The sequence below is a fragment of the Lupinus angustifolius genome, chromosome LG07, assembly GCF_001865875.1.
Source record: "Lupinus angustifolius cultivar Tanjil chromosome LG07, LupAngTanjil_v1.0, whole genome shotgun sequence".
NCBI lineage: Eukaryota > Viridiplantae > Streptophyta > Magnoliopsida > Fabales > Fabaceae > Lupinus > Lupinus angustifolius.
In genome coordinates, this window is record NC_032015.1 from 14,634,306 (window position 1) to 14,657,075 (window position 22,770).

The window sequence follows — 22,770 nt, forward strand, 5'->3', positions numbered from 1 at the left end:
TCCAGCAATAATTTGAAACTTGGATATTTCAAACAACTACTGAAAACCAGAATAACCCACAAGGAAGAATAATATTTACCTTGGATTTTACTTGCCAAAAACAGAGGTAAACTTCCGCCACCATGCCCAATGCACAAAATGTGCATATTTTTCTTTCCTTGCAATGTGCTGATGATATCATAATTACATGATGCTAAAGTAGTCAACCCAGCTGATACCATACTCTTCACATCTGCAAGCCAGCATTAAATAAATCAAAAGAAAACTTGACATTCGATTGAATATAAAGTTCAAACATATATCAATGACAGATAGAATCCATGATTAACCACGTGACATTTATTTGGTGCTCAAGTCCCTTCCTAAGTCAAGCAAATATTGCTCAAATTTGATATAGATCACCGAGCTTGCATCACTTCTAGCAGCTGTTTTAATCTTCAAAATCTTACAGGGTTACATAATAGAAATTACAAACTAAAAAATAACTCCAAGTCAATTTGATAATCTGCTAAATATTGCATACGATAAATTTTTATACAATTCATCAACTGTCATATAAAAGTTAACTACCTAGAATACCAAACTGACCCTAGTTGATGTTATTACTTATTAACACACAAGACACAAACCCATATAATTATTTTATTTTTTTAGACACATTAAATATAGTGGTTAAGAAATGTACATGGAACAGCCAAACAATGCGGCTGCTGCATAAGATAGACAGAACCCGGCTTGTTTTCTTGGTAAGCAGCCATTACTTTCACAGTGCTCTGACGAGTAACATCGTTAAAACGAAGCACACGCCACTGATATCCAAGCACCTTAAGATTCCCTCCATCATCATATCTTGGATGCACTTCCTCATACCTACGCTGCAACCATTTTTCCATTTTGGACCAATCCGTTTTGCTCTGAATATCATGTAAAAACAAGTAGTTCCTTTGTCAAAATCATCCAGAAATGCAAAAGTGGAATCAGAAAAAAAAAAAAAGGAATATGTACAAAATGATGTGTTTCTGTGTGTGAGCTTTTAACTTTATTGATAATAATAATAATATACAAACCGTTGAGTTTGTATGCACTGTTTTAAAATTTAAGAAAAACTGAATACACCGAAACAATGTTTTAAATTACAATTGCGGTCGGGAAAATGTGACCTCGGGTCACAATTGCGGTTACTGCGTTTCGGCCCGGTTGTGGAATGCAATTTAAAACATTGGCCTGTGGTCACAATTTTAAAATGGTTGACCAAAAGGAATGGTGTTGACTTTTGAGTGAAGTGATGAAAGGGAATGTAAAACTTACGGGTCTGGAAGAGGGGTGAGCATGGACAGCAACGACGCCGTTCCCCTTGCCGGAAGTTGATCGGAGAACGGTATGTCCGTCGTCGGAGGAACCCCACCATTCCGACGAATAGAGCCAGTCTCCTTCGTCCTTCGGGTGCCGTCGCACTGAAGTCGAGAAACGGCGGAGGATGGTTGAACTAGCTCTGCGCCACATGAGACAAATCCCTAAACCCTGATAATGAAGTGAAATGGACGGTGGATGATTTGGATCGGGTTTTTACTGTTTGTTTCCCACTCGACCAGAATCAGATTTCGTATCTTTCGACTTTGGACTTTTGAGATTATATTATTTATTATTAATTTATATTATATTTTTTTTATATTTAAAGACGATTAAATATAAATGGTAGATTATATATTAATTGTATATAAATTTGATACAATGTGTATATATATTTTTTTTACAATAATTGAACCATTGTTTTGGGAAATTAAATTTTAAACTAATTAAATTGTGTTATATGAATAAAAATTACATGTAATAGTATACTATATTTATTTTTGTTTAGTTATGTATTAAATAAGATATGTGTATGTGTGTTTATATTATACATTGGTTAATTTAAATTCTGATAAAAAGTAATTGTTTTGTTAGACAGTTGATAGTCAATACAAAATTTGTCAACTTTTTATATTATAAATTAATAATATGAAATATTGGGTTGTTGTTTAAAAGTAACACTCTATCTTCTAGGAGACATTTTTAATATAGATACTAAAAATTCCTTTTTGTTTTATTAAAATGTGACTTGTCTAAACAAAAATATGGAAATGACATTATTATGACATGATGAAATATTAAAGTGACATCATTATGACTTGTCTAAACATTTTATTAAACATGTTACATAAAATAACACATTGTCTCCCTTTATGCAACTGACATATTTTTTTTGTTTTACTAATGCATGACTTAAAATTCCTTTTCAATTTAGTAATAACTAGCAATTTATTACGATGCATAGAATTGTTTAGGAGTTTTTGATGATATATATATTAGGGTCAATCCATCTAAAGGTGACAAGAGAAGATGTCAAACAAAGAAGAGCGAGATAGTTACCAATGTATTAAGTGTTTGTTCTCCAAATTTGCAACATATAGGAGGATTAAGTTGCATACTCTAGTGTCCTTAGATATGCTATTTCTAGTCCAAATGGCTTAAGGGTTCCACAAGATATAATAGTATTCATTTATATAACAAAATGTACCTACCATATATGTTGTATATGGTAATAACTTTAATGTTATCGTGTCAGGGAATTATTATTTATGTGATGCTGACTATATGAACGGAGAAGGATTTCTTACTCCTTATAAAGGCCAAGAATATGACCTCAATCACTGGGAAAATGGCTCACAACCAACAACACCTAAGGAATTTTTTAATATGAAACATTCTTCAACTAGGAATGTAATAGAAATGTGCTTTGTGTTGTTAGAAGGACATTGGGAAATATTGAGAGAGAAGCCTTTTTATCCTATTATAACTCAAGGAAGAATAACAGTAGCTTGTTGCTTTCTACATAATCATATTCATAAGCAAATGAATATGGATTCTTTATAAAGTAATTTCCGAGAAGTTGAATCCTCTAATGATGATCACTAATGTGGAACCAAGCAGTGCATAGGGTCAATGGAGAGATAATTTAACATCGGAAATGTTCAATACATGAAGGGGCGAACATCATTAATAAATCATATGCTCATATATTTGTGGTGTGATTTTTATGTTAAATGTACTACTCAATAGCTTATAAGTTATAAGTTACAAGTTTCATTCAATACATTTGTATTCTTAAATATGATATTTGAATTTAATTTAGTTATGAGATGTTATATTCATTATTCTAATCTATGGAACAGTGTTGTAAAAACTGTTTCGTGTCGGCCGGTTCAACCAATGAATATGTATCAATACCAACACAATATAACAATTATATTGGTCATGCAATCATACCGATCAAAACCGGCTAAAACCAGTCATACTAGTTGGTTTTCAATTGAACCGTATCGGTCATATTGAACGATTTTTATTTAAAATTAATTGTTTTAGTGAAAATAAAAAAAGTATTGATTTTTTTATTTTTAATTATTAATGTTAATATGTTATATATGTATATCTAATTTTATTGGTATACGGTTTAATTAGTGAACCATTGATTGAACCACTATACCAGTACGCTAACCGGTTTGATGACTGGTAATGTATTAATAACACCACTATGGATTACTCCTCCATTTGAGGTTAATATAAGTAATTAGAGTACAAAATACTCACTATAATCAAATAACAATTTTTTAATTCTATAATTGTATTCAAGTATCATTTAGCATAAATTTATTGTTTTCTCAATTATATAACTCAAATGGCAAAGGTATTTTGATGAATTACCATGAATATATATCATAAACAACCATGATTTCAAGTTATTATTATGAATGTCAATAAGATATATAAATGTCAACTAAATATTTATATATATTTTAGAGTAAATATACATTTGAGTCGCTTATATTTTTTTACTTTACCACTTTGGTCTCTAAATATTGAAAAACTCAAAATAGTCTCCAAATTTCAAATATGAGTTAATTTAGTCATTTTTAGTATGTTTTATAACACTCACGATATAGATTAATTTAACTTACATTTAAAAAAATTTGAAACCATTTTAAGTTTTTCAATTTTTGAGAAACTAAACTAGTAAAATTGAAAAAGATAAGAAACTAAAATGAGTATTTATTATATATTTTGATATACATATTCTGAAAGATAACACTGCCAAGAATATGATGGAGGAAACCATAAAGAAAAAAATATATGGCAATTTATATTTTAGGTAGACTACATATGCATCATTATTTGTGATTAACCAAAAATATATTTTATTATTAATTCTATATTTTTATGTGATAGGGTGATTTATTTTTTGGGACATTGCTCCTTCAAAAAATAGTGTCCAAGAAAGACGAGCTTCTTTGTTTCTGGTAAAACAAAAACAAACCCATCAACCCGTGGAGAAGAAAAGACGCAAATCCCTTTTCTCTCTCTCTCTCTCTCTCTCTCTCGCTAAACCCTCTTTCTTTCTCATATCTCTCTGTAATCTCACTCACAATCCATCTTGTACCCGCACCAGCATTGCTGATCTACTCAAGTTTCAATTAAATTAGGGTTTCACTCACTCTCTCCAATGGCTACGCCCTATCCTATTCCCGTTACTTCAGCTCAGGTTCCATTCCCCTCTCTCTCTTTATCTATGTTTTGCATCAAAGTTTTCTTCTTGCAAATCAATATTTGATTTTTTTATGCTTTATTATGTTCAGGTAGGGACTTATTTCGTGGGTCAGTATTACCATGTTCTTCAGACCCAACCCGAGTATGTTCATCAGTTCTACTCCGATGCTAGCACCATGCTCCGTATCGATGGCCACGCTAGGGAAACTGCCGCGGCAATGCTTGTAATTCTCTTTACTATCATTTAATCAATTTGGTTTGTAATGATAGACTTATGTTTTTAGTTTTCGGTTTTCACTTTTCTTTACAAAATACTAACGAGTGCGCTAGTGCATTGGCTATGGAAGTAAAAGTAGTAAGTTTGTATTGGAAGATGTATTTGATACATGTAAATGTGAAATTATGTGAGTTCCAAGATAATTTATCAAAAAAGAGAGCAGTTATATTTATCAAAAAAGACAAGGGAATAATAGTTTTATTTAAGGCGGATAAGTTAAAGTGTTTAGATTTCTGCAAAAAAGGTATATGTTTAAAAACTCTAATTTTTAACTTGTGCTGCCCCTGGTTTAAGTTTGAGTTTGGAGTGTTTTCTGTGACCAGAGTTGGTTGTAAATAAGACTGTACCGAGTCATGGAGTTTTTTTATGCGCTGGGGCATATAATTATTCATTTAAAAGAAAATTTATCGGAAGTTTCTACTACACCTATAAAGGTGGTCTGGATTTGAAGGGCTTCACTCTGATGCAAAAACGATGAGAACCCCTAAAATACTCTGACAAATGTTTGAGAAAACTCCAAAATTAGTTCATAAAACAGGGTTTTCTTGCTCTTGTTCAGTGTAGCGGCTACAAACACGATTAGGGACACTATTTGGTATGATATTGGCTGTGGCGTAAACTTCGGGGGAAAAAATATGGATTTCGAGGAAGCCTGTGCTGCAAGGTGTCATGATGACCAATAGTTTTGCAATTGCACTTGATTAATTACTATGATCTTTAGCATTCATCTGTTTTTCCCTAGTATATCTAATTGTTATACACAATTATCCTCCAAGGCTCCAACAATAAACTGACAATTTGGGGCTGGAATCCCGGAATGATTTCAAGTTCAACTTTCCTAGTTTACTATGTCGTGGCTTTGTTTGGGATTCTTTCAGTCATCTAGCGTATAATAATTACATGGAAGTTGTACTAGATTAGTAAAAAAAAAGCTACTTGTCTGAGTTAAAAAGATAGGGTATTCTCCCTTCTAGTTTAGATTTCTTTCACTTCAGTAGGGTCCTTGATTGTTTGAATGGGTTTGGCTTTATTTTCAATTTTTATGCATGTACAGTTATAGTAAAGAAATTTCATGCAAGAATTAAAGAAATTTACCCCGAGTTAAAGAAATTCCATGCATGAATCAAAGATATTCACACTGAGTTAAAAACTTTATTTTCAATTTCCACCAAGAATTAAAGAAATTTATCTGCATGCAGCAAATCCATGCAATGGTTATGTCACTGAGTTATACTGGGATTGAAATAAAGACTGCACAGTCTATGGAGTCATGGAGTGGTGGTGTTCTTGTGATGGTCTCTGGATCAGTGGAAATTAAGGAGTACAGTAGAAGGAGGAAATTCATGCAAACATTCTTCCTTGCACCCCAAGAGAAAGGCTTTTTTGTGCTCAATGATATTTTTCACTTTGTTGAAGAGGATCCAGTTAACCACCATCAAGCGGCCTTGTTAGCTCAGAGTAATCTTGATCCGAAAATCAATTCTCCAAGCGCAATTAATAATCCAGGTAAGTTCTGCTTTAGCATGATTTTGTAATTTGATTGAACAATTATCACTCCACTTATTGGCATCAGAGTTAAAATAGGGAAAATGTAAACCATTGTTTCCACATATAATTTTTAGCAGTTGTCATTGTGACTCTGCCTCTCCATGGCTGTTCCATGATCTTGACATGAATTATGGATCTAATCTGGTTTAGAGTGTTAGACTGTTAGGTTGTGTTGTTTAGTTGGTTCTTGGTAGTCTCAGAATCTGTAGTAGTCAGTGACTTGTGTTATCATGCCTACACCACTGCTAAGTTCACAGATCTGTTTATTCCTCAAACTATTATCATGCCCACCCCACTGCTTCTGGCAATATTGCTTTTATTACAGTTACCATATTTGTAATTTGACATTATCACTAATTGTATTTGCCACATCATCAGTCTTCAAATGCTACAAACCATTATTATCACATAGACAATGCAAAATCACTTGAATCAAATTGGATGACAAAACTAATCCTTTCTGTGCATAAATTGAAGCTTAAATATAGAATGATAAGATCAGATATCGATTTCTAGGACTAGGAATCAAAGAGTTGAAAGCTTAACCAAATATTGTCTTTTGGGTGATGCAGCTTGAATCACCATGCTTTTTCAGTCATTCGTGGTTCTTCATCACAAACTTCATTTACTAATATATTACTTCCATTCCTATTTATCTGTCCCATTGGAAAATAACAACCCTTAATAAATGTAATGCTGTGTTGATTCACATGACATTTATTGTCTTTTCCCCCCTAATATACCCTTTCTCACTGTGTGATCATTAATTTTTTCCACTACTTGCGTGAATCAAGAAAGTATTAAATACGGGTAAACATGGAAAATAACACTTACTACACTCTTGAACTACTAAACGGGACAGATAAACCGGAGCAAAATAATTCTTCAAAATAAACAGATATATAGGAACAGAAGTAGTATATTTTTAGAAAATTACAAACTTTTACTTCAGAAAAGTGAGGCAAATAGCCATTTGAGTCATCATGTAAAATAACTGATTTTGGAAATTGTGTTCTTTTAAGTAATTGAGAGATATGGGTTTTGCAGTGTCCAACTACCTTCTGGGCGGAGCTATTCCGACTAGGGAGTTTGTTGCTACTAATGAGGTCAAAGAAAATGGTGTAGTTGACAATTATGGATTTTCAGAGCAACACATGCAGCAAGTCCCTGATCCTGAGTATGTTAAGGAGGACAATGCTGCCAAAGAGTCAAATGGTTCACTTCAATCTACAGTGAATCCAGTGCAAGACCACGTACCTGCTTCTGCTGAAGAACCTTCTGAAGAGCCCCAAAAGCACACCTATGCCTCCATTGTATGTGCTATGTAACTATTATGTTCATTTCCAGATAATGTATACTCTTGGGATTAGTTATATACCTTTGGCACTGACAATGTCACGGACTGTTCTTGCAAGTTACGGGTTGCTAAAGGACATTCTACGCCTTCCACAGCTTCTCAGCCTCCCCAAAAGAATGTGCCCTCTTCTGAGTGGGATAGTGCTCCACAGGCTAGTAGTCAGCAAACAACTGTGTCCACAAATGGATTTGAGAGGTCTGAGACTGATGCAGTGGAGGAGATTCCTGCAACAGAATATGAAGGTTATTGTTTGTAGTTGTTGAGAATTGATCATTTATTCCCTTCCTCTAGTATTATTTATTTTCTTTGTGGCGTTGATGCACACATCTTCGTAAGCAGGGTCAGGCTTCTACAAATTAATCAATTTGTTTAAAAATGCCTTGAAGTGTTATGTGCATGCAGCTTTTATCATTCATTCATTCGTCTCTACCACTGATTTTGATTTCCTTGGGAATGCTTTCAGATGAAATCAAGTCCGTTTATGTGAGAAACTTGCCACCTACTGTCTCTCCTTCTGAGATTGAAGAGGAGTTCCAGAATTTTGGTAGAATCAGGCCTGATAGTGTTGTCATAAGAAGTCGGAAGGTTTATGTCTTCGCATCTTCTAATAATTGTTTAATATTAGTTCATTTATGTCATATTATGAAGCTAAACTTTTCACTTATATACAGGATGTTGGTTTTTGCTACGCATTTGTTGAATTTGAAGATATTACTGGTGTTCATAATGCAATCAAGGTTTGATTTGGTTTTAATTATAATTATGTATTGTTTATGAAATATTAATCTAAAAATACTCATTTCTTATAATTATTTAATGCAGTCAAGGTTTGGATTTTGTTTTAATTATAATTATGCATTATTGCTTATGCAATATTATGTAAAAATATGCCATCTCAACCGTAAAGGGTCAAAACTGACATTGAACTTACTAACTGGTTGTCATGATCTTGGGTTTTCAATAATCAATATGCACTATCGATCTAATAGTTTCTAGCTGTTTTTGATCTGATCTGCTGCACAAACTTAATTTTCTTTTAATTTGCGTTGCAAAATTTTACAATATATTTTACCTGGGTCTAATTTCTGGCCTCATCATGTGCAATAAAGTCATTCATGTTTTGTATGTTTGTAGGCAGGATCTGTTCAGATAGGAGGAAGACAAGCATATATTGAAGAGAGAAGACCAAACAGTAGCATTCCTTCAAGAGGAGGAAGTATGCCTTCTTTCACTGCCATTTCTTTTTAGTTTTCTTTCCGCAATTTTTTTTCCTTAAACTTTCTTTGACATCAATGCCCCTGAAATTTGTTTGACATATACATGGTAAAGAAATGAATCTTTACTGCTACTTTGCAATTGAAAACACTGGTAGTGCATTCTCAAGTGACTGTTTTGATCACTTACAATTTAATCTAGAACATGTTAATTTTTGCACAAGGATCACGCAAGGTTTGTTGTGGTAGCTTCATGTTTGCCGGTCCACTATTTAGCAACTCTTCCATGTGACATGTGAACTATGTTATGGTTCTGATTTGACGCACATCATGCTTCATTGTACGATGGCATCATAAAAATGATCTTGGTCTAACTCAATTTCACCAGCTTTTTGTTGTATTAATAATGATGCTGATGGTAGCTAGTTAGAGAGACAGTCCCACACTTCGTTTTCCTAAAATTCTCAATGTTTTCTTTTCATAATAAAGCTGTTAATAAGCCACTTTCTGGCTTTGTTGTTTTGCTTATTATTTTCACTGTATTATCTTCAGGGCGGGGTAGAGGCAGGGGTGGCTATCAATCAGAGGCACCAAGAGGGCGCTTCGGTTCAAGGAACTATGGCAGGGGAAGCGGCTATGACACTCGAGGGTATAACAAACCGCGAGGAAATGGCTTCTACCAGCACAGTTCCCGTCAAGAGAGAGGACATTCAGGCCATCAAGCAGCAGCAGGAAATGGGCAGAATCAGGCTGAGTCATATTAGTAGTAAGCACAATTTTTTTAGTTACCTAATCAAATTTTGGGTTCAGATAGTCAATTTAAATATATTAAACCAAATATTGATATTTTTGAGGTCATAAATTTACATGCTCAAAGAATTTGGATGGAATTTCGTTTCTGATAAGTTTGGCTCCAGACTTCCAGTGTTTTCTTTTATTAGTTTCTTCTGGAATTTTGTTTGAAATCTGACATTTGTTTTCTCTTCATTGAAATCTGAGATCTTGTTATTTCAATTTTATAGTACTTCAGTTTAGGGTTTGATATTATCCTTCCTAGCTTTCTCCCTTAACTACTAAGATATAAAAATATTAGCGTCTGGTTTATCTTTTAGAAAAAAAACTGTTTTTGGATAAATAAAAAATGGAATATAGTTAATTTAAAATAATGCACAACCAACAAAGTCTATCATGGTTGATAGAGTATGTTTTATATTAGATTCAATTCACGTATATGGTTTTTGTTGAGGCAGAGATGCACTTTGATGTTTTTGAAAGGATGACACCTAGGTTATCAATAAAATATACATTTTTAAAGGTGAATTTGTTCTATAATTAAGTTATAAAGCAATGATAGGACTACTAGACTGTTTGACTATTGACCGGCCTTGCAAACAGTTTTGGTTTGTAGTCTTAATCGAATGAGATTAAAGTGCTTTGGACATTCAAAATCTTGGTTAGGACAAGTTATCTTAAAATAACTAGATAAATAAAATAGATGATTTACTTAAAATAAAATAAAAAGAGGAAAGAGATGCTACTCTACTTGAATGTTATGTTTGATTCTAGTGCAAAAATGAAAAAAATAGTATTCTAATATAATGACATATTATTAGTTATATATAATTATGCATTTATATGTTTATAAATAAAAATTAACATGATTCTATTTTATTTCACAGTTTAATTGGTTAAATCTGACATATTTATTCATGATATTTAATTTGGATTTCATAACATCAAATAAATTTGTTATCAATCCAATTTTACTATTCATACATTTTTTTTTAATCATTTATGATTAGTTTTTTTAAATAACGATTAATTGAAAATGGAGGCAAATAGACAAATTGGAGATCCAATGGTCCTAAAATGCGACACAAAAAGCATAGTTACAATTTCTGACTAGTGTATATAATTTAAGGGTGTATGTTCCTTTGATAAATGTCTGTCATAACCTTATAATTGATCAAAAAAAATATTAAAAATTAAATTTTAATTTAAATATATATTTTTCAATCAATTACAAGATCATAACATCTGACGTGACACTCATTGTAAGACAATAGAGGTTAATAATTTAATTGAGGGGTGCTTGAAAGAAACTTAATTCAAGGGCGCTTATACAAAAAGTAATTAGAGGGCTAAGTTTTTAATCAATAATATTATGGCTGAGTGGGTCTAATTTGAGAACAGTTATAATCTTTATCCAAAAAAAATGATGCCCATGTCTTTACTAATTAGATTTACCGTAATATAAAAATATTAATTTTTATTTTTTGAACTTTTTATTATTTAAATGATACTTTTTAATGAATTAGGACAAGAAATAGAGAAAAGTTTTAGGAGCTGATCTGTGTTGGTATCTACTCGTATTTTACTGTTACATAACAAGGTTTAACCTTTACAGGAAGTCTTGCATTCTAAAATAGGTAAGTATGTTTGTATATTGACACAGTTGCAGATCTTGTAAGATAGCTTTGCCAACAACTAATCCAAACTTAGACTCAAATCAAAAGCACAGTTTTTCCATATCATGACCCAAATTAAGGGTTGAAAACTATTTCAATGCCCCTTTGATTTGCTGTTTACAGTGCAATGTTATTTTTCCTTCAAGTATGCACTCAACAACCCTATCTTAAACGCCTTCATTTCATTTCCCTTTTTCTCTTTGCTCAAAGGCACCCACCCCAATCCCTAGTGTTTCATTTCCAATTTTCTCTTTTTATGCAATTTCTTCTCCTTAGTCATGAAGGATAACATGTCTAACATTTTAGAATGTTATCAACTCTTGGAGCTCAATGTTATATCCGCACAGGACTTAGCTTCTGTGGGCCGATCCATGCGCACCTATGCGGTTGCGTGGATTGACCCTGACCGCAAACTTTCGAGCCGGATTGATCCAGATGGCCATAATAATCCTACATGGAATGACAAATTCATCTTCAAAGTAGAAGAAGACTTCTTTTATGATGAAACATCATTGATTACCATTGACATTTTTGCTCTCCATTGGTTAAAAGACATACATGTTGGCACTGCTGAAGTACTCGCATGTGACCTTTTCCCGCCACCCTCTAAGCCTTTCCACAATACCTACAAGCCATCGAGCATGCGATTTATGGCGCTCCAGGTCCATCGACCCTCCGGTCGCCCAAAAGGGATCTTGAATGTTGGAGTAACAATTCTTGATAGCTCCATGCGAAGCATGCCTTTATATACACATAACACCTCAACTCCTGATTATCACCATGTTCATACCAACCACATGAGCCATCAAGCTCAAGCTGAGCCAGAGCTTCGCCGCACGAAGAGCGACACCAGCTCAATGATCGACTCAGAAGCCATGGCTCACGAGAAACATGGGAAGGCTAAAGGGTTTAAAGCAAATTCAATAACTTCTCATTCTGAAGCTAGCAGCAAGAGTAAGAAAAAGAGTAGTTCAAATGTTAAGGCAACACCAAAGAAGCCAAAAGTTGGTAAAAGGAAAACAATGGTGGCTCATGAGTCACAAGAAGCCACCACAAGCGACTTCAACACCTTGCAACGGCTTTCAGCTCCAAGAATGAGTGTTAGCTACGAAATCAAGCCATCCCCAAAGCCACAATTTCGGAACACACCAGCCATGGCTTATAATGCTACTCCGAAAATAGGTGCAGCCATGAGAGCCACACCAATGCACCCATTCGCTAAAGTGAACCATCTTGAGTATGGTACTCCACGCAGGTCAAAAATGGGAAATATGGTTCACCAACCCATCATGACTGACTCCGAGCTGGGCCCATCGGCTTCAGAGGTGGCAGCGGAGGTGGCAAGGAAGCCGGTGGTGGAGGAGGGAGAAAATTCTACGGTAGGAGGGTGGAGCTTGGATGAAAGTGTGGAAGAGTTGAAACCTAAAGTTGAGAGGTGGCGGACGGACTTGGCGCCCGTATATGATGGCGGCGAGATGTCGAGCAAGCCGACGACGTCGTCGAGCAAGAAAGAGAGGAGTTCACGGAGGAACACTGGTGGTGGTGGTGGTGGGAATGGATTGTTCTCTTGCTTTAGTGTTATATGTGGTGTTGAGTGCTCCATTGTTTGCGGCGGTGATGGTAAGAAGAACCGGCGCCGCCGTACTAAGTCGGTGGATAATACAAGCTTGCAATGAGAAGAAGAAACAGATTGAGTTGCATGCATGGCAGGTTGAACGTGAAGATAGGAAATGTTATGAGAAATTGCAGTTCACAACACATCTTTGCCAATCAATTTAATAACCTTTCAACTTGTATTTTGTGTTAGAGTTCCTCAATTTTATACAATGTGAAAATAAAATTTTCCGACTGAAATATAGCTTTTTGTGAAGTAAAATGTACAAAAATTATAGTAATATTGACTTTAAAGGCTGATTTATTAAAACAAGTATGTTGGAAATGGAACAGTTGTTATTTTTGGACTTGGTATTAATTATTAAAGGATAAAAATTGTCATATTATTATATATAAAATATAAACGTGTCATATCCTAATTTTTTATATTGTTTTTGGTCTACTTAGAGAATCATAATTCGTTCCAATTATGGTGTTTGGGTAGCAAAAAATACTTAAACACTGACAAAATATGGGGATAACAGTTGTTTCCCCATTTTAAAGTTCTTTTTTTTTAAGTTGAAGATTATAACATGATATATATAAAAGTTTGGTATATCCTCCTTAATATATATGTATATTATCTTGACCCATTTGTCATTGTTTTGGAGCAATTAAGAGAGTAAAAAATAGAAGTTAAATAAGAGGATGTAATAAACAAGGACGTAGTTAAAAATAGGATGATAAGCTCTTTAATTTTGAAGACATCAAAAAATTAAGAGATTTGGAACAAAATGAAAAAAACAACTTTTAATTGGCATGGAACATTTCTGGGTGCTTGAATTTTTAAAGTTGGTATAATAGAAGAGTAATGGAAAGACAAGTACTACAAAAAAATAAAGGAAATAATAGCATGGTAAGACATTTTTTTTATATAATGTATTAATATTTTTGTATTAAAAATACATGTAAAATCAAGTATTTATCTCTCTATTAATGGAGAGAATCCTTATTCATGAAAGTGATTATTGTGTTGTGTTAGCCACAAACAGCAAAAAATAAAGAGGAAAAAAAAATAGATTTATTAATGAGTTTAAATCAATTATCTCTATGCCCCTCAGAGAGTTAAGCAAATATCATTATGTATAGCTAAACAAATGCAGTTGCAAGAAAGTTAGGTTTTGCAGAAATTACACACCAGAATATGTGTCAAGTTTACACATGCACATCAATATTTTTGCATATAACATTTATTTAACTTACAAAGACAACAATATGTTGATATAGTGATATAAAATCTCATTAGATTTTTAGATAGACTAAAATATATAGGATTCGATTTCTAATAGTGATATTTGTTAGGAAAAACAATTATATAATTTAAAAGAAATTAGTTCTTTAAGTATAAATGAAAATAAAATAAGGTAGGAAACCTTTAAGAATGATAAAACAAATTATGTTTGAATATGGAATTTAAGAAAATGTCTACTTCTTCTAATAAAAGTAAAAGATAAGTATGATAACTTAATAGCAAAATTGGAATATAGAAATTATATTACTTTAATTATTAGTATGCCCTTTTAGGCATGTTTTAGTAGTATAAGTTATAATTTGAAACTTATTGTTGGAATGGAAAACACATAAATTGTTAATGAGTCAAATCTTTTTGAGTTACATTATATAAATATTTCATGAAATAATATTTGATGGATAAAATAAAGGAAGAATATTCTATTGGTCAATGTAAGTTGTTTTTTTATTTCAATTAGATCATGTAATTATTTTTTCATTCCCATCATATTATCATGTTTTTCCTTATAATTCTCAAAACAAATGATATTAAAATATAAATATTTATAAAACTCTTCTATCATTTTTAGAAACCATGTTTAAAAAACATCTGAGTAATCAAACTTATAAAATAAAGACTAAATTATACTAATATCTATTGATTTTTTTTAATGAAATTTATTATATAGAACACCCTTATTTGTGTACATATATTACATTAATTATCTATGCTATAAAGTGATGAGTGTGATTAATGTAAGAAAACATGTATATTTGAAAAAAAGTCCAAATAATATAAGAGTTAATATATCTTTCATATTTTTGGTTCATTACGAAATGCATCAATAATTCTATGAAAATATTGTTTAAATCACTCTTTTATTATATTGTATTGAACCAAAAAATAAAAAAATATTGATTCGTATACTATTTGGACTTGTTTTCACAATATATCATATTTTGTTTAACTTAATAACATTTATCACCATTTTTATTTAAAAAATTACACTTATATCTTATACAAAGATAATTAGTATAATATATGTAAGTTAAGGAGTTTATGTAGATACTGAAAAATATAGGAGTAGCTTATGTGACTTCATTAAAATTCATGGAATATTAGTGTAATTAATTCTAAAACAAAAATAAATAAATTTGATATTTGAAATAGGAAATAACTTAAAAACTTATTAATAAATTTTAGGACACTCCATATTTTTCTTCTTCTTAAATATCTTAGTAATATTTGACACAAAAATAATTTATTTCTTAATAATTGGTTTCTCGGTGAAATATTTTAATTTGAGTATAAACTATACAATGTTAGTATAAAGATTTATATATAATCAGTGCACCATTCATCTATTCATTTATATTATTTTTTTTGAAGAGTGAACGATAATTAAATATAAACAGTAAATAATTTAGTAACAATATATACTTTTTTTCTCTCTTTTAATTTACTTTGATATAAGAAAATTTATAAAAAAATATATTATTACTATTAATCAGACTACAAGTGATATAAGTTAAACTTGAAAATAATAAATAAGTTTAGGAAAATAATATATTATGACTTGATGAGATTTGAGAAGAAAAACGTGAAGTAGCACTATCTCTTTGTATGAGATATATTGGCCTAACTTGGAGTCACATTCAGGTCCCACTGGCTTCAATATAGGGAGGAAAAGAAAAAGCAAAGTCTACTTTTGGTGAAGCTTCTTTCGCAACAACAAAAAACAAATCAAAAAATGGAAGGGCAACAATGGTGGAGGCTCAGATTCTCTTTTAGGAACGCTACAATGGTTGTTTGTTTTCTCAACATAATCACTGCAATCTTCTTGCTTCATGCTTTTCTCTCTTCTGCTTATACCCGCTCCAAACTCTCTACTGCTAACTCAAACGCAGGCTAGTTCTTTTGCTTTCTATTTTTTCCCTTTCAATTTTTGCTATTTTTTATTGAATTTTCTATCCTTTAGATGAATTGGATCATGGGTTTTGTTTATTTTGGCCGATCATGTTCTAAAGTTGAGATTTTTTTGTAAAGATTATGTTTTTTTGTGTGTGGTTAGATTGAGGAGAAGGGGTTTGACTTTGTTTATTGAAATGATTTTCACTTTCTTTGTTGATAGATTGAGATATTAAAAAAAAAAAAAAATCCTATTTTGGGGGTTATTTACTATAATTTATATGCAGTTAGAACTATGAGTTTGAGTTGCTTGGTGATAAATGTAATGATGCTTAAATTAGAATATGAATTTAATCATGGCAAGTGGTTGTCATCTTTTGTTTGCTTGCTTTCCACAATAAGATGTAAATATTGCTCAATAGTCTTCTCTGATCAGCTTTATGGTTCGATGTTCAGTGATAAGCTTGAAATTGTGGTTGTTGGTTATGATTTTTTGTATATTGTTTTAGATTATGATGCTATGACAAAAGCAAGATTTCTTAATTATCATAGGGATGATAAGAAACCAATAGCATAATGTGCTCTGAACACGGCTGCATACAAACCACGCCTTGTCCAACCTTACTTTTTGTGTATCCCTGTAAATCCGTAATGCTCAAATGGGTCTTTCGAGGTCATCCAAATTTTATGGAAAAATCCAACCGTCAACATAGATATCAAAGATTGTTCTGCATATTATTAGCCGTCTCAAAGTGGGAAGAAAAATGTTGATAGGTTTGGAGGTCTTTCATACATCAGATACACACATCAGGTGTTAAGTACATAAATCCATTATACTTATGTACTGAAAATGGAAAACCAAAAAAAGCTAGTTGGCTTTAAAGTTTTGATTACCCAATATATCTATTTTCCCCATCAAACTGCTATTGAAACACGCATCTGTACAACTCAGAAGCAATTTTACTTGGGTGACTAGGTATTAAGTACAGTTATGTGAAGAGCACTTTCGTCCCAAAAGCTTAAGCTGTTAGGTGCAGGCTAAAGAAATGCTCCCTTATAGAGCAGCACAACGGGCTTGAACTGCGTACAAAGCACCAGTCCGCAGTGTACCTTACCTTGTCATAAGTTTGCATTTAAAGATGGAATGGGGGCAAACAAGTATTTAACTCATTACATGCCTGGTTTAAGAAGGCTCTTTTTTTTTATTGAAAGCCTTTGATTCCATGTCAATTGTCAAGTAACCAATTTATCCTAAAAGCTTCATTTGTTAGGTGCATGACAAAAATTGATTTCAAATCTAACAGTAATTATGTCGGCATAAAGAAGAACAAAACTTTCTATTTTTCAATGTTGGACAATCAAGGCATCTCATATATGACACTAATTCTACTTATGCCTATAACAGAGTTCTTGATTCTAAATTGCAGCTCAACTCAGATACATTAAAGAGTCTGAAGAAATTCGTCTTGCCATGCTACCATTGGATCTGATAAAGAGAGTGAGTTTGTAATTGGTTTTGTTGTTCGTTATTTTGAGCATACTAAGTGTTCGATGAACAGGAACGACTCTCAGGATGCCAAAGAGAGAGGACACTTTTTGTTGAGAACAGTTCCAGCATTTTTATGGCAAATGGTTGGTTATTTTGTAAGTGTTGAACATAATTAGAGAGAAGAGAGACATATGATGAAACCTTGTGTCTCAATCACACAACGGAGGCTGTGTATGTACTGTTAATAGGATAAACTACAATGATACGATTTCTTATCACCCTAATGACATAATTTTGTTAGACTTCAGCTTATATGATGAATCTAGACGCTACTTACAGAATACATATTCTCAACAAGTTCTGGAACAAGCCTAAAACTGTGGGTTTCAAATCACCCTCTAGTTGGGAAATTAGGAATTCATTTTTAAGTTATTATCATAAAGAACCTTTTCCTTATCCTCAATTTTGTGTGTAATGACTTTTTCTAATGACTTGCATGATGTCTCTGTTTCTCTATTGTTAATTTGAATTAAGATATACTTTCTTAAATTCATTTTTCTTGTAGTACGCTGAATGTTTTATTGTTTCAGCTGTGCTCCTCAATTGTTTCCTTGATTGTGATGTTAAACAGAGAGAGTGAGTCTTGGCGCAATGGTAAGGTTGCTTGCCTTGTGACCTAAAGGTCATTGTTTCAAATTCTGGAAACAATCTCTTTGCCTATGATGGTAAAGCTGTGTATATCTACCCTCCTTAGACCCCACTAGGTGAGAGCTTCGTGGCACTTAGCCGCCCTTTTTTGTGCTGTTAAACAGATGGAACATGGATATGAATTTAGAGAGAATTTATTACCGTGTCATACCAATGGTAGTGCCTTGCAATTCACCCACCTCATAACTGTCGATTTCCCAAAACCTGCAATTTTCTATTGGATATTGTCTGATTAGAGGATTAGAAATTGTAGTTTATTAGTCCTGTAGCTTGTCACGTGAATGGAATGTGCAATCATCATTCGTGTGCGTTTTCATTTTCTTAACCAGATAATCTCTCATTTTCTCTATATAGCCCAGAGCTTGCACTCAAAAGTTAGACATCAAAGTAATACTTAAACGTCATGATAAGTGTAACTGAGTTTCGTATTGTAATTGAAACCGAAATGTAATTTAGCCCTGTTCACATATAGCTACCCATTCACATATAGGTAACCACTCTCCCATCCTTTTCCCTCTGCATGCGAGGCCTTGAATTCTACCTAGAAAAGTTGGCAGTACCAGAAGTACCCAATTATGCTGTTTTAAGTTTCAAAATCTAGCTTATTTCTCACTGCAAAAATCTTTAAGTCTCTATAGAGTATGAGCTTTGGGCATACATATCTGAAAATTAATCTTAGTGAACAAACTTTTTGAACTTTTGGGTGGGCCAAGATTTGTTTCTCAACTGTCTCAAGAATGTCATTGTTTTTGTTTACCTTACGTAGAATAAATTTTTCTATGAATCTGAATGTCTTTCATTGTAGGTGAGGGAGATTGAGCAGGAAGTATACACTCAACCAGAAACAGCCCAGAAGAAAGACACAAAGCAGACTGCTGCAGTTGGTCTTTCTAAAAGGTTAAAGGATTTCCGTTCTGTGAATGATGCTGCCAGCATGAAAGGTGTCTCTCCTTTTCTCCCTTCGAATATTATTTCAATCGTCGCTCTTGTATGTTCAAATAGACAAGCAACAAACACAGAAATGTGCATGCTCCTAACTGATTTGTTGTCCGAAATTGAACTTATTCAGGAAGTTTCTCCATGGAATACTGTTTAACAATTTTTGGAACATCACAGTTATTCAGAATCATAACATTAGCTAATTTAGGTAATGTTAGGCTTCAGATAATTGAAGAAAGACCCAGGAAGGATTATACACGGAGGGAAAAAAGGGAAAGCAGGAAATGACTGTCAGGGGTTAGTTGGGTGGTTAGGAAATGTCATTAGTTAAATAGAAAGGAGAGAGATTCAATTTTAATTCTCAGATTGGTAAATTGTAAAAGGGGAGACCCTTGTGAGGGGGAGGCCCCTTTGGAGGAGTTTTTCATCCGTGATGTGGACATTCAATAACTGAGACCATTTTCTTTCTCTCTTTTCAATTACCTAATTCTTGCTGAGTTCGTATCTGTTAAGGATCTTTCAGTAGTACTGTTTGGAACACGGTTTTGATTTGTGTTTAAAGTCTTCTAGCAGTAGCATTAACAAATTCCAAGTAAATTTGTACCTCATCCTTACTAATTAAACCATCAATCCTATCGGAAGTTGCAATAAATTTAGCTCATTTTTCTTGTTGATTGTTGTAACCTCTTAGTTACCGTATGTCTTAGGACTAGGATCCTTCTCTTTGAATTAAGACCAGCAGTCTTGCATCTTTTGCCAGACAGTCTGAAGTTTCCACTTTCTAAATCCTAAGTCTGTTCTTTTATTCACCCCTAAAACTATTTGTCAATGACCATTTATCTCAAATCTTAAACTGTTATCATAAAATTCAATTTTACGGAATAATGGGGAGCGGGAGATAAAGGATTGATCTCCTTAACCACTTGGTCATACAGACATCGGTTCTATGTCACAGATCAACTATTTCAAAAGCTTAAACTGTTAGGTGAAATCTCATGATTGATTTCATACCTAGTACTAACAAATGCTAAAGCTTCGGTATACAGTCCCTGCGTCCCACACAATTGCAGGCTTGCAGCCAGTTGTGCTTTTTGTTCGCATCCTAATATTCCCGAATATTCCAGCAGCCACACTTCTTGAAAAAGGGTGAGTTTAACGTAACGGTAAGATTGTTGTTTACTAACTATGAGGTCACGGTTCGGATCTTAGAAATAACTTCTCTGCTTCGGGGGTAATGCTGCATATATCTACCCTCCCTAGATCTCATTATATGGAAGCCTCGTGCACTAGGCTGCCATACTAAAACAACCCCAACGGCTGACTCACTTGAGCCTGCAAGTATTTTCTGCGGTCTAATATTTTAAAAGGACACTAATAAAGTTTACAGTTAATTGAGATCTTCTAGAAGTTTTCCTGTGTTCACTTGTTTTGATCTTTTTATGCCATTCACTTATATCATAGCAAAACTAAAAGTAATCTTGAACTCACATGATTTAATTGTGTTATACAAATAAAACTTCAATCATCTCAAAATATCCAAGTTGCTCTTCAAGAATTGCTGTACAATATGTCCATTGTTCCAATTTGAAGTTGCACATTCTGACTCATGAATCCTAATGTATATTATAGTTCTAATTTTTCTTCAATGTTTTGTGGTTCTCAGCTTTGGAGGAATGGCGTAAAAGGAAGATAGAGAGGGCCAGACAAAGACAATTGGAGAAAAATGGAACAACCTCCTCTCAAACATGAGATATCAAGTGAAAGTTTACATGCTGAGTTAAATGTCTGGTGGGACAGTTATTAATCCTTTAGTGTACACTGTATAGGAAACATCTAAAATACCTTTTTTCGAGTAAATTACCATCCTCCACTTCGCATGTGTCTCTTGCTTTCGTCCCTAATATTATCGAAATTACACAATCATCCCGGAGATTGACAAAAGTTATTCAAGATAGTTCCCGATAGGGACTAAAGTGAATAAGGCAAATAGAGTGCTAGAGACTATGGTGAATAACTTTTGTTAATCCGAGATACAATTGTGTAATTTAATAATGTTAGGGACAAAAGTGAGGACACATGCAAAGTGGAGGATGAACGTGGTAATTTACTCATCTGCTTGTTTGTGATATTTTCATTGCTGATTTCTGGTGTAAATGAATATTTCCTGCTGATTTGGTGATAATAATTTTTGTTATTTTATAAAGGTTTAATTAAGTTTTTGTCCATGTAAGTAGAGTTCTTTTTTAAATGGTTCTTAACCCTTTTATATGGTCTGTCCATGTTTTTGCACAACTTTTGGCATAGGTCCTTCCATTAACTTCTGCCAGTGAAGAGTTGAAGTGGCAAACTCTAATTCACACTATCTACAAGTTTGCAAATTATATACGGTTCTGCAAATTATGTACCATTCCATATACCCTTTCATTCTTATTAGTCAGAAAATATAAAGGTAATTTATATTTAATTCTTGTTTTATTTTTCTGACCAATGAGAAACAAAAGGTATAAGGAGTAATACAAACTTTGGGATATAAGATGTGGCTTATGAGACCATTAACCTTTTATTTTTTAACCATGAGACTGAAGTGTCTCTGTTAATACAAATATCTACTATTATTTTGAAATCTGTGTTTTATTTTAATAGTGAAGAGAGAACTAACATATATTGGCTTATAAAAATATATTTAGAAGTTTATATAAAACTCTCTTATACATTGGTACATACCAATCAAACTCTAACATTAACTCTAATTAAATGCTAATAGTTGGGTTGAAAATTATCCAACTGTGATATATGGTTGAGCTTATTATGTCACACCAATTAATGAATGATGAATTTACAACAAAGTTTAGTTTTCATACATGTACTTTAAACTGAAAAGTGCAACTTTCACTTCAGATGGGTCTCACCCAAATAGTAAATAGGTTTGTGTTAACAAATATGAATACATCATTCTTGGAATATGTTATTGTTTAAGGAATATAAAAGAAGAAAAATATTCTTAAAAACTAAGTCTAAGATTTCTCAAAATATAAATATACTATTTTTCAAGTCTGCATTTCATTGTTATCATCCTAAACAATAACAATCGAATAAAAACAAGTACAATGTAATTATTAGCAACATGCATTGAGTGAGGGGATGTCACAGACAGAAATCACCTCTTTCCACAGTATTTCATTCTCTGTTTCAAATGATGTCTAATTCTCTATCCGAAATGTCACATGGTGTTCCACATGGTCTCAATCAATGTTCCACTCCTTTTAGTTAGTCAAAAAATAGGAATATGTTTAATATTTTTGACTAATAAAAAAGGATGGACATTGAGTATACACCAAAACGACTACAAATTATTTCCTCTTAGTAATAACCCAACTCAACATAAATATTAAGTTTA

General features: G+C 32.9%; 4 protein-coding genes across 4 annotated transcripts in view; 3 read left to right on the plus strand and 1 right to left on the minus strand.

The window, feature by feature from the left end:
* LOC109352444 overlaps nt 1–1,569 on the minus strand; it is a 2,965-nt gene extending 1,396 nt beyond the window's left edge. The window contains exons 1-3 of the mRNA XM_019594436.1: nt 1,309–1,569; nt 686–914; nt 80–232 (exon numbers count right to left, since the gene is read on the minus strand). Of these exons, the coding sequence (XP_019449981.1) occupies nt 80–232; nt 686–914; nt 1,309–1,503 (577 nt within the window). The 5' untranslated portion in view covers nt 1,504–1,569. The remainder of the gene's footprint in view (nt 1–79; nt 233–685; nt 915–1,308) is intronic.
* Nucleotides 4,300–9,823, plus strand: LOC109352445 (putative G3BP-like protein). Its single transcript, XM_019594437.1, has 9 exons — nt 4,300–4,576; nt 4,671–4,805; nt 6,058–6,364; nt 7,454–7,719; nt 7,822–8,005; nt 8,227–8,348; nt 8,435–8,500; nt 8,898–8,979; nt 9,530–9,823. Exons 1-9 carry the CDS (start codon nt 4,538–4,540, stop codon nt 9,739–9,741), a joined length of 1,413 nt encoding a protein of 470 aa, XP_019449982.1. The 5' UTR covers nt 4,300–4,537; the 3' UTR covers nt 9,742–9,823.
* On the plus strand, nt 11,736–13,167 carry LOC109353104. The gene has a single exon (XM_019595276.1). The coding sequence runs from the start codon at nt 11,736–11,738 to the stop codon at nt 13,119–13,121; it is 1,386 nt and encodes a 461-aa protein (XP_019450821.1). The 3' UTR covers nt 13,122–13,167.
* LOC109352446 lies at nt 15,944–21,598 on the plus strand. Its single transcript, XM_019594438.1, has 4 exons — nt 15,944–16,236; nt 17,665–17,735; nt 19,240–19,375; nt 21,037–21,598. Exons 1-4 carry the CDS (start codon nt 16,080–16,082, stop codon nt 21,120–21,122), a joined length of 450 nt encoding a protein of 149 aa, XP_019449983.1. The 5' UTR covers nt 15,944–16,079; the 3' UTR covers nt 21,123–21,598.

Bases quoted from the DNA above. Each gene is read 5' to 3' on its own strand.
- LOC109352445 (XM_019594437.1), top strand. From the start codon at position 4,538: ATGGCTACGCCCTATCCTATTCCCGTTACTTCAGCTCAG. The intron at 4,806-6,057 runs GTAATTCTCTTT...ATCTGCATGCAG, and splicing joins AAACTGCCGCGGCAATGCTT to CAAATCCATGCAATGGTTAT. The intron at 6,365-7,453 runs GTAAGTTCTGCT...TGGGTTTTGCAG, and splicing joins AAGCGCAATTAATAATCCAG to TGTCCAACTACCTTCTGGGC.
- LOC109353104 (XM_019595276.1), top strand. From the start codon at position 11,736: ATGTCTAACATTTTAGAATGTTATCAACTCTTGGAGCTCAATGTTATA.
- LOC109352446 (XM_019594438.1), top strand. From the start codon at position 16,080: ATGGAAGGGCAACAATGGTGGAGGCTCAGATTCTCTTTTAGGAACGCT. The intron at 16,237-17,664 runs GCTAGTTCTTTT...TCTAAATTGCAG, and splicing joins TACTGCTAACTCAAACGCAG to CTCAACTCAGATACATTAAA. The intron at 17,736-19,239 runs GTGAGTTTGTAA...CTTTCATTGTAG, and splicing joins CATTGGATCTGATAAAGAGA to GTGAGGGAGATTGAGCAGGA.